General features: G+C 39.4%; 1 protein-coding gene across 3 annotated transcripts in view; it reads left to right on the top strand.

The window, feature by feature from the left end:
* LOC112105376 (core histone macro-H2A.2) overlaps positions 1-12,208 on the top strand; it is a 37,245-nt gene extending 25,037 nt beyond the window's left edge. For all 3 annotated transcript variants that reach the window (XM_024198145.2, XM_024198147.2, XM_024198146.3), the window contains exons 7-9: positions 4,015-4,104; positions 6,847-7,021; positions 11,335-12,208. In XM_024198145.2, the coding sequence (XP_024053913.1) occupies positions 4,015-4,104; positions 6,847-7,021; positions 11,335-11,500 (431 nt within the window). In that variant the 3' untranslated portion in view covers positions 11,501-12,208. The remainder of the gene's footprint in view (positions 1-4,014; positions 4,105-6,846; positions 7,022-11,334) is intronic.
* Positions 12,209-12,252: the final 44 nt, after the last annotated feature.

Below are 12,252 nucleotides of genomic sequence, written 5' to 3'. Positions count from 1 at the left end.
ATTCAAGCTCCCAACCATTCCTCGTCTCATATCACAGGATGTGGGTCGCATGCTTCTTCCCAACCTAGCGGATCTCGGCCTCAGAGCGTGGCTCCTCGATGGTTCACAGGGTTATAATCCTCCTGCTCTTCGGAAGTACAGCAGGTATTACTGAATAGTAGAAAGACATCAATCTGTACTACTTACTTGCAGAAATAGAAGAGACTCTTCCATTTGTGTTGTCGCTGCCTTCTGCTTGAATCTGTGTCAGTTTCAGTCATCCTGGATTACCAGTTGGATCTAAAGAAATCAGGGTTATCAGTTAGCTCAATTAAGGACCATTTGGCCTTAATATCCGCTTTTTAACCTCCAGTAGAAGGGTTCTCCATATTTGCTCACCCTGTGTCATCTAGGTTTGTAAGGGTCTGGGGAATTTCTATTCCCAGATTAGGGACCCCATCCCAATGTGGGACCTCAACCTGGTACTTAAATACCTTATGAGATCTCCATTTGAACCTATGGTAACCTGTTCGCTCTTGCATTTGTCTATGAAGACGGTCTTCTTAGTAGCCATCACATTGGCCCGAAGGGTCAGGGAGATTGGAGCTTTGATGGCAGGCCCCCTGCCATCTCACGGCATTCTTTAAGGACAAGGTCTCTTAACGTCTATAAATTCTTGCCTGAAGTTCTACTGGAGTTCCCGAAGCCACATAGTTCCCTATAGGAATCCTGCTTACATACCTGGACGTTAGAAGGGCATTGGTGTTTTACTTAGATAGGACCAAGCAATTTAGAAAGTCACCATTTCCTTTGGAGATAGATCCAAGGAATCCTCAATTTCTAGTCAAGGACTATTGAAGTGGATTTCTGGATGTATTATTGCTTGTTATAAGGTTGCAGGTGTTCATCCCCCCAGAGGGTTATAGCACATTCAACCAGATCACAAGCAACTTCTATGGCACTACTGAAGAATGTACTGTGACAGACCCAGACCAGTGGGGTACAGGAGTCTGGTAGAGGGCAAATATACTGGTCACTGGATGAGTAGTTTTCTGCTCTCTGAGTGACCAGAGCAGGGGCTGCACTAGAGTAATCAGGAACCTGCTAGAACCAGTTAAGGCAGGCAGGCTAATTAGGACACCTGGAGCCAATTAAGAAGAAGCTGCTAGAATCAATTAAGGCAGGCTAATCAGGGCACCTGGGTTTTAAAAAGGAGCTCACTTCAGTTTGTGGTGCGAGTGAGAGGCTACGTCTTCACTACGGGGGGAGTCGATTTAAGATACGCAAATTCAGCTACGCAAATAGCGTAGCTGAATTCGACGTATCGCAGCCGACTTACCCCGCTGTAGGGACGGTGGCAAAATCGACCTCTGCGGCTTCCTGTCGACGGTGCTTACTCCCACCTTCGCTGGTGGAGTAAGAGCGTCGATTCGGGACGCGACAAATCGATCCCCGAGAGGTCGATTTCTACCCGCCGATTCAGGCGGGTAGTGTAGACCTAGCCTGAGGAGCTGGGAGCAAGAGGCGCAAGGAGTTGAGAGTGAGAGGGTGTGCTGCTGGAGGACTGAGGAGCACAAGCGTTATCAGACACCAGGAGGAAGGTCCTGTGGTGAGAATAAGGGAGGTGTTTGGAGGAGGCCATGGGGAAGTAGCCCAGGGAGTTGTAGCTGTCATGCAGCTGTTACAGGAGGCAGTATAGACAGCTGCAGTCCACAGGGCCCTGGGCTGGAACCCGGAGTAGAGGGCGGGCCCAGGTTCCCCCCAAACCTCCCAATTGACCTGGACTATGGGTTCTTCCAGAGGGGAAGGTCTCTGGGCTGTTCCTCAACCCACATGGTGAATCTCTGAGGCAAGAAAATCCGCCAATAAGCGCAGGACCCACCAAGATAGAGGAGGAACTTTGTCACAGTACCAATATCTGAAATATGTAGAGCCACTACACATGCTTCAATACATACATTTTTGAAACATTAGGCCCTGATCCAAGCTGTTAGATTCCATATAGCACTTGGTTCTGCAGTACTGTCTTCAGTTCTGGACTCTATTCTGAAATTCCCTCCTCCATTTGGGGATACTGCTCAGAAGTGGAGCACCGATAGGGACATTACTTGAGGAAGAGGTTACTCACCTTGTGCAGTAACTGGTTCTTGAAGATGTGTCCCCCTATGGATGCTCCACTGCCTGCCCTCCTCCCCCTCGGCTTCAGACTGTTCCTTAAGGGATGTTTGGGTGGAGAAGGAACTCAGTGTGGTTTGCCTGCACACTCCTATATAGCCTTGGTGTTCAGCATGAGGAGGCATTGGGTGCATATGCATGCTGAACGGATGCTGTTAACTAAAAATCTCCGATCAAGGGCTTGAGAGGCACATGTGCACCTGAAGTGGAACACCCATAGAGACACACATCTCGAAGAACCGCAGTTACTGCACAAGGTGAGTAATCTCTTCATATATCCCTTTCTGTATTACAATTATTTTGTATTTGCATTTGAAATAGCTCAGAAGGAAATGAAATGTATTCATAATACTACTTATGTCTTTCGTTGTAGATCTCACATGCTTTGTAAACATCAGTGTCGTAAGCCTAACACCACTCCTGTGAGATAAGGAAGTACCATTATCCCCATTTAATAAGTGGGGAATCTGAGGCACAGGGCAATGAAGTTACTTGCCCAAGATCAGTTGCAGTCAGGATCCCAGAAATAGGCATAGGGTCAGGGCTTTATACAATCATTCAGTAAGGATTTCATCCCCATTGGCATCTCAACTGTTTGTTTATTTTATAAATGATTGCAGAAAAACAATTGGATGAGTTACCTCAGCTGATTCTGGAAGTCCAATAAAATACAATTTCTGCTGGCACAATTCTCCCGATTGTTCACTTTCTCCACCAGAGAACTGAAGTGAAGTTGCAGAGTAGCGATATCTCTGCCAATAAGCACTGTATCATCTTCTAAATGTCTGAACCCGGTTTTTAGGTTAGCAGTTTTGGGGTATTCTTGGAAAATTCTTGCAAGGCACATTTTGTATTTTGATTAGAATTTTTTCATATACTGTGCACATCTTATTTATGATCGTTTCTAGTATGAGATATCTGGTTCCCATGCTTTCATCCTTCTCAGGGCTATCTGAGGAGCAAGTACTGCAAACCCTACTATACACTTTTCTTTAAACCTATACTACAAAAAAGATGGCATATTTTATAGAGAACTAAAGTTCAGGTACTTCAGATAATGAAATACTAACTCACTGTACCAAAACCAGTAAAAAAAAGTATTACATGCTGTGTTATTTTCAAGAACTCAAATAATAAGCAGACGTGTTGGACAGTACAAAAAAGCATACCTTAACTTCAAGATTTTATTATCTTATTTATTAAGATCTCATATTATCGGGAGATGACTTAATTTAATTATGCATATTAAGAACAATGATGGTCAAATGTAACTGGCATTTAGAAAAATTTAGCACATTTAAACCTTTTAAATTTCCCATTCACGTATATCCTCTCACTTTTTCATTATCATAATATCAGGAAAAAAAATAGAGGTGGCTTTCTGTTTGTGATGTCAGAATCTCATTTTTACGATATATCCGAAGAACTGAACAGGCTTCACTTACAAAAATACATTTTTAAAAAGTTAAATACAACATTATTTCCTCTTGGTTGTTATATACTAACCTTTTTGCTGAGTGAAGTAGGAAAAAGGGAATTTTTTAGTTTGTTCAAGGTGAAGAATACGTGATCATTCCACATGGTTTAAACATACAATGTTTATTTTGTACATTTTTAGTTCACACATGTTAACAAACATTTATTCATTTGGCTCTTGTAAAATGCATAAATGTTAATAAAAATAAATACTAATAATAACAGGCAGTTTAGGATTGATAAATCCTGGTGAATAAGAGTGAATCAAGATAATACATGTATAATTTTTGTTCTTGAAACAATCTGCAGTTGTATTTTCTTTTAAAAAGAAATAGTTTGTTTTGTTTGTTTCAAATAAAAGCCTTTTGCTTTGTTTCCTTGCAGGCAAGGCCTTGGAAAAGGCTGGAGGGAAAGAATTTTTAGAAACAGTAAAGGAGCTCCGCAAATCACAAGGACCTTTGGAAGTTGCTGAAGGTAAAAAGGGTGCTATATTATCTTTTTGAATATATCAGCTTTTCCTCCTCCCAAATACTCATTCCTTTCTCCTGCCACTCTGATCTGTTCTTGGGTTAATCTAGAGCTTTGTCTACACTAGGTAATATTTTTTAAAAAATCTCTTTGGTGATGTAGAGGCTCCTGTGCCTTCCTCCTAACTGGTGCTGGGGATATACCTGGATGACACGGAGGGGGCTAGGATCCCCCTGTTCTGTGCCCATCACATGGCTTTGTTTTTTAGCCCCATGGTAGTAGTTAGGCTGCCTTAACTTACACCAGGGGACCATTTCTGCCCATGGCAGCCCCAAGATTGGGGGAATGCAAAGGTGAGCTTTATGACCTTTGACCTATCCTCCACCCCCAGACTTGCACATTGTGTGTTCCTCAGCCATAGCTAAGGATCTAGCTCACAGTATAATATATTCAGTATAAAAAGAGCAGTATTCATAAGTTACCTTGTATTAAACCAATTTTATTAGAACTAATAATCAAAGCAGAAGTTTTCCCTAACTGTACATTAATTGTTTGAATATAAATATAGATGTAAATCTTGTGATTATCTTTTTCCTTAAATTGCTATTCTCCACCCCGGCACAACAGCTATATTATCAAAAATATAATTATGAAAGAAATACTTGTGGAAATTTTAAAATATCTGTGGCAATGTATAGCTCTGAGCTTACTTTGTGGAGGTTGCATCTTACTTGTGAACAAAATTATCGGATTTATAGGGATTGAAGATGGAAAAAAGATTATATCCAATGTTCCCTACAATATATTTTCTAATACATTGTCCAATCTAGTGTCTCAAAACCAGAGACTGGATGTCGTAAATAGTCTCATTTTAAAAATCCCCCAAATAAATAGCCTAGTTTTAAAAGTCCCAAGCAAAGGGCCATCCACCACTACTCTTGAGAGACTTGCTACAACTTATTTTACCTCACTATCACACTGATTCTTAAACACTTTTGGAGTAAACTACTTTTTTACCCATTAACATCAATGGAAAATAAATGGTCTTCATTCAGGTAACCTGTTGCCAGGGAAGATAACAACCCCAATGAAATGAATGTATTTTCCATTTGTGTTGTCACATGCTATGTCGGTATTTTTAAAATTGCCACTTTCATTATTTTAGATGCTAATGTATGATACTAAAAGTTTTTAAAATGGCTGGAGCTCTCCTGTAAATACTGTGCTCCATCCCAAAGGTGACTGACTGTATGTTAAAGTGATAGATCAGAAAATTCTTGTGTATATTTTAAGCAGCACCACTGATAGGTAAGGTTTCTCAACAATTTCCATTATAATATGAGTAAGGAGTAGAAATGTTATTTTACCTATGTTTTTGGCATTGTTGTGAATACTGTGTCTAGTTCTGGTGTCTGCAATTCAGGGATGTTGATAAATTGGAGGGTTTAGAGAAGAGCCACGAGAATAATTAAAAGATTAGCAAACGTGCCTTATACTGATACACTCAAGGAGCTCAATGTATTTAGAGAAGCTTAGGGGGTGACTTGATTACAGTGTATACGTACCTGCATGGGGAACAAACATTTAATAATGGGATCTCTAATCTAGCAGAGAAAGGTATAACACAATCCAATGGCTTGAAGTTGAAGCTGTACAAATTCAGACTGGAAATAAGGTGTACATTTTTAACAGTGAGAGTAACTAACCATTGGAACATCTTACCAAGGGTCCTGGTGGATTCTCCATTACTGGCGATTTTTAAATCCAGATGGGATGTTTTTCTAAAATATAGTCAAGGAATTATTTTGTGAAAGTTTTATAGCCTATGTTATAAAGAAGATCAGACTAGATGATAACAATGGTTTCATCTGGCCTTCTAATCTACAAATAAGACCCTGTTTTCAGTTGCTTACAACTTTGCCAAACTTTATCCATTTCCTTGAAGTTGAGTGGGACCCCGGAGAATTGGATTCTATTGCAGCCTCTGCCACCAAGTTCCTATGTGATCCTGGGCGGGTCATTTAAACCATACTTTTCATAGTTGGGCACTAATTGTATGTTCCTCGTTTTCTGGGTGGCCAATGTGAGACACCTGGTGACAGATTTGAAGAAGTGCTACGTACTCACAACTGCAACTGAGGTTGGTTGGAACTGTACTTTCAACATATAAAGTGCTATCAAAATATTAAGTACTCTGAAAAATCAACACCTAGGTGCCTCAAGCTGGACATTCAAAACTCTTAGACACTTTTGATCTTAATCTCTTTATGCCTCTATTTCCCATATGTAAAATGGGAATAATAAAACTATCTAATCTCAGAGGGGTGCTGTGAAGATAAATTCATTAAAAATCTATGAAGCTTTCAGATATAATTGAGAGAATACCATAGAAATGCCCATCAGAAAATTAGTAATACTGTATTCAGTACAGAGTTTGAATGATGTGTGTTAAATAAGGCCTGAGACCACACACTGAATGAGGATAAAGACAAGTATCTGATCATGTAATTAAATAACTGTATCTTAACATATAGCACAAGGGGGGCCATTAAAGTTGCAAGTGCAACCTTAATTCTGGAACATACCCTAATTTTTGAGTGCTTGATTTTGCAGCCTTAATGTTCTTGTAACAGTTTTCTGGAGTGAATAATAATTAGTGTTGTGAATGAAGTACTTCGGGATGGAAGATGTGATAATTGTAAAATGATTATATTAGAAACTAATCATCACTTTTTCTTTATGTATTAGCTGCCCTCAGCCAGTCCAGTGGACTAGCAGCAAAGTTTGTGATCCATTGTCACATCCCACAGTGGGGTTCAGACAAATGTGAAGAGCAACTTGAGGAGACTATTAAGAACTGCTTAACAGCTGCAGAAGACAAGAAGTTGAAGTCTGTGGCTTTTCCACCTCTCCCCAGTGGCAGGTATGAATCTTTACCCAGAAGAGGCTGATATATTATTGCAAATTGACTATTGTAAGGGGCATCTGTGGCAGGAAGGGGGATTATTATAGAGGCCAGATTCTACTTCCATTGAAGTCAGTGGCAAAACTCCAGTTGACTTCAGTGGTGCAGATTCAGGCACAAAGTGCTCTTCTCGAGTAAAATGGTATGAAGTATCATTTTTGCATGAAGTTATCAATAAAAAAAACTTTATAATAAATTATGTAGAACATAATCTAATAAAAAGGAGATCCAAATCTGGTAGATCAAAAATTGGGCCTACCAACTATGTTTTGTGTTGTTGGTGAATAATTCTCTTAGTCTCTGGGCCTAATTTACGACTGCGTTACTTCAGTTTTATGCTACCTAATCTTACAATGATGTTTCTCACTATAAAACTCTGTTAGCTTCAATGCCAGCATAAAATTGGATATAAATAATAGTGAACCAAGCGCCTAGTCTATGCCTGAGCAGTTTGATAGAAGAAGGTAAATTTTGGTTTGTTTATATAGGTTTTCCCAAGAACACCCATTAAACAAGATAGTTGTTCAAAATCTTTTCTTTTAGATAAAAATTGTTTTGTTTTTAGAGTCTGATTCTGCTCTGAAAAGCAACTGTAAAAATCATTGTGGGATTGCAGGTTTATCTCCCAATAATTAGCAGATCAAATGTGCTTGGTTGACAAGTAAAAAACAGTGTTTTGCTATTTTTTTAACGGCCTGCCCACTAACCCACTTTGGACTCTGTCAGTAACAAAGCTTATGCAAGTCAATTTAAGCCTTCATTTACATTTATGCAACCCTGCTGGCTGCAGCAGATGCTCTTAGTTACACTTGCACAATCTTTTATGTTTGAGTTTGTAGAGATTTAAATGATTGGACCAAAATAAACGATTTTGTTGGTTACTTACAAGAAGGAGTAGATGCTATCTTACTCTTTCTCATTGTGTTGGCTCTACGGAGTTAATAGGAATAAAAAAGGTTAAAAAAACCCTTATTTTTACTCCTAAAATGAGCAGGTGTCGCTGAATGCACAGAAAGAGCTGATCTGATAAGTAATATGCTATTTTTACATAATCACTTTTCAAACTAGGATCATATTTTTAAAGGGATCAGGATATAAGTGTAAATGGAAATGGAATATAATTTAATGCATGTATTGTTTCATTCACTGTTTCCGTCCTTGGTTTGACTGTGTTTTAGTCAGTCAGGTTTGATAGGTCAATAGTGTTCTCTTTTTATTATTAAATTGTAGCTTTTAAAATAAATTTGATTTCTAGTTTTCAAATTAGTGTAATCTCCACTGTGACCCTCTTCTTTAGAGTGCTTGTTCATATATATTCCATGCTTGGTGCACACGCACCCCATGCACTCGAGATTGGAGTTTTTGGCCAGTAGTGTCTATTGGGGCTGCACATGTGCCAACTGTCCTGGTGCTTCTGTCCTAAAGACATAAGGGGCGGAAGGGCCCAACTGCCACTTCTCACCATCCATGGCTGTGAGATGGAGCCCCCGTGTCTCCCTCTCAATGTATCACTTCTTTCATAATCTCTAAAAGTAAAAGGTATTTATTAGTGTTCATTAGGATAGGTAGGGTTAGTTGGATAATTACCTGTTGGAACATTCTGAATAGGCTTTCTTTTGTTGATAGTTTAGGAAGTTTTTATGTTCCTTCATTATTATTTTCCTCCCTGAGATCTTTTTCCTGTTAGTGGCACTTAGGGATGTCTCATCCCAAAGCACATGATTTTAAATATTGCCTCTTTCATGAGGCAGCAATTCCTGTCTCTCTCGAAGTCTTTTTTATTTGGGGAATCCCATATCTCCACTAAATGCTTGGTGTGCAAATCCTTTTCTAAAAGGACTTTAAAATCTAGGGAGGCAAATCTAAAAATGTTTTTATTAGACTGCTCCATGGGACCAGCCTCTGATCTGGGCACAGCTGGACAAGTTCCACCATAATCCAGAAGTGCTCCAGTGAATTATGCATCCACTAGATTCAAGGTTCCATCTTCAGATTCCAGTAGGATGATTATTAAGTCCTCAGAGGAAAAGGAGCATTGCTGCTTTGCTAAAGTGAAAGATAGATCCTCTCCGGAAACTTCTAAAAAGATGTCTAAGTCTACGTACTGCTCCGATTCAGAAGAGGCTCCATGGCCCAAATTGGGTATTGTGGGAGCTTAGAGGGAGAATGGTGAGAGACTTTGATATTGTATGGCAACCCAAAGTTAGCTGCCTCAGGTACTCAGACTAGAGCATCAGAGGTTACATGAGCACCGAGTGTCAACCAAGAATTGCTCCAAGTGAAAAGGACCCAAAATTCCTTGACTTATTTGGTCATGAGTGTTTCTCTACCATCTTACAATTCAGAAATTTGAATTATCAAGCATTGCTGGTTATGGTTTTTTGAACTAAAACAAATTTTTGGATTTTACTGATAAACTACCTCAGAAAAGCAGAGAGGAATTTAAATCTTTAGTTACAAAGGGAGACTTAATAGCTAGAACATCCTTACAGGTACCTCTAGGCGCTTCTGACCCTGCTTTACAATCCACAGCAACACCAGAAATTATGGGATGGGCACCCTGGCTCCAAAGTTCTGGCAAACAACTGTGGAGAATCTTCTTTCTGAGGGCTCAGACCGTGTTAGCTTTAAGACTGCCGATATGCTCCACACGTGGAAAGATTCCCAAATCACACTTCACTGTCTTAGGGTTCATACACCTGATACCAAGAGAAAAGAGTTCCTGAGTTCCCACCCAAGGTAGTTTCAGACTTCCATTTGAATCAAATGTTCTGTCTGCCAGTATTCTTTCCCAAATGGCATTCTAATCAAGGAGGGTCTAGGTTGCACACTTTACACGTTTGCATGGCCTCAGCGTTTTGCTTTCAAAGGACCAAGCCCTTCAGAGCTTTCCCAAAATCATTTATAGAATTAGCTGAAAGAATGAAAAGGTCAAGTGATTTCAGGCCAGTGTATGGGTTTCAGGGTGTATTAAGCTTTGTTAATTAGTTTAGAATCCCTAATTATATTAGAGCTCACTCTACTAGAGCACAGCCAGCCTCTGCTGCTTCCTTGTAAAGCATTCTCACTTTGGACATCTTTAAGGCAGCTACTTGGGATTCAGTGCATAATTTTACCAAGCATTACTTCATAGTGGAAGCATTGAGGTCTCATGCTTCCTTTGGCAGAGCTGTGCTGCAATCTTTATTTAAATGGACTCTGAGCACCCACCTCCACGCATCAGATCACTACTTGGAAGTCAACAAGAATGGAATATACATGGACAAGCATTCGAAGAAGAAAAGTTACTTACCTTTACAGGTAACTGGAGTTCAAGATGTATTATTCATATGTATATTGCCTGACCCACCCTCCTTTCCCACTACTATGGAGTCCTATTGCACTGGGATTCTGCAGTGGTGAAGGAACTCAGTGGCGAAGGATCTGAGTGACGATTGGGCCCACACCATCCTTTATGTCCTCCGTATGGGAGCATGGGAACATGCAGGGCACAGGCGCAGCCCCCACAGACACTGCTGGCCAAGACACCAATCTCACCTGCATAGGGAGCATGCACACCAAGAGTGGAATATATATGGACAAACCATCTCAAATGAACTTCAGTTACTGAAAAAGGTAAGTAACTTTTACTTTCACTTACACTTAAATTTGAGAATACATCCTGCTAAACAAGCAAAGGAACTAGTCCTGAGAATTATATCCATACCAAGTTTCAGATTTCAAACATTTTTGTTGTAGTTTTGTTCAAAAGAATGTTAGGGATTTTTGCTGGCATTTTTTTTTTTAAGAGGAGAAGGGGGGGGAGGTTATTGTTTTACAACGAGAAAATATTTTTTCCACTCCCCTTTGAGTGGGGGGTGGGGGGGAAGTTGCTTGAACTTCTATGCCTGGGGGGGGGGAGGTGGGATATGTAGGCATAGACTATTGATGGAAAAGGTCAACCCTAAAAATGAACATTTCAGAAAGATGTGTGAAAACAAATGTTAATTGAAACTGTTTTGCAACATTATAGTAACTGCTGCTGGTGAGTATAATACAGTGTCATTGACTTCATGTTGCTATGAAAAACTAGAGTTTTATTTCTTGACTTGTGTGTTTTATACTTGCAATTAGTGTTGCCTTAATGCAGGATTTCTCATGTAATAGTACATATACTCATTTTGAAAATGCATTTTGTTCTTTTCAGTGTCATGAGTACAGTGTTTCCATGCACAATTAGAATGACTGAGTTTGAGACTAACTTCCTCTTTTCCTTTTCTTCTGCTGCGTAGAAACTGCTTCCCAAAACAGACTGCAGCCCAGGTGACTCTCAAAGCCATTTCCACCCATTTTGATGACACTAGTTCTTCCTCCTTGAAGAACATTTACTTTCTGCTCTTTGACAGTGAGAGCATCGGAATCTACGTGCAAGAAATGGCCAAGCTAGACACCAAGTAGCTATGGCAGCCAAATGAAGCTTTATTTTTCAACATAAATTTGAGTAGCATTAAAGAATTAGAGGTGGGTTTTATTTTTAAAATGTGGTGAAGAGGGGGAATGTTAGTCGTTTGATGTTTTGTGACTTAATGGAGAGCTTTGCTATGGAGGAGAGGGTTTAGTCTGTGATTAATTCTTGCTATAGATACCCCCTACCATTTTATATCACCTTAAAGAAATCTTGAGTAGTTAATTTGCCAGCTCTCTTCAAAAGTTTGTTTAAATGTGTCTTGCTTTTTTAGTTTAGGACTCATTTTAGATTTGTAGCTTTGAATTTTACACACACACACACACACACACAATTCTTTGTTCCCCTTTCTTTTTTTGAGGGTGGATGGCAAAATGTTAACTTTTTTTGTCTACATTCCATGTTGGAGAGAGAATTTTAAAGATGTATTAGGACCTTCTATTTTGTTTTACCCCATAATAATCTCTGTAATTACTGAGAATATTTCATCTTGTTTTTTGTTTTATAAGAAAAAAGAAAAGAAAATATGTGTCAAGTGTATTTATTATAAACCGTACCCTAACTGCAGACACTTTTGCCTTAAAATGAAAGTCAACAATACCTCCAGTGTGTGGAAATATTTGACATGTGAATACTTAGTGTACAGATAGTACCAAATCTGTGGCCACAAAATACTTCCATATAAAAGACACTGAATTAGACCCTGTGTGGTATTTTTGCCAGGTAATGGGTGCAATGCTGTGCA

Source organism: Terrapene carolina, unplaced genomic scaffold (assembly GCF_002925995.2).
Source record: "Terrapene carolina triunguis isolate 2854851 unplaced genomic scaffold, T_m_triunguis-2.0 Scaffold95, whole genome shotgun sequence".
Classification (NCBI taxonomy): Eukaryota; Metazoa; Chordata; order Testudines; family Emydidae; genus Terrapene; species Terrapene triunguis.
Note: the sequence above shows the minus strand (reverse complement) of the source record. Positions and strands in the feature narration are given on the sequence as shown.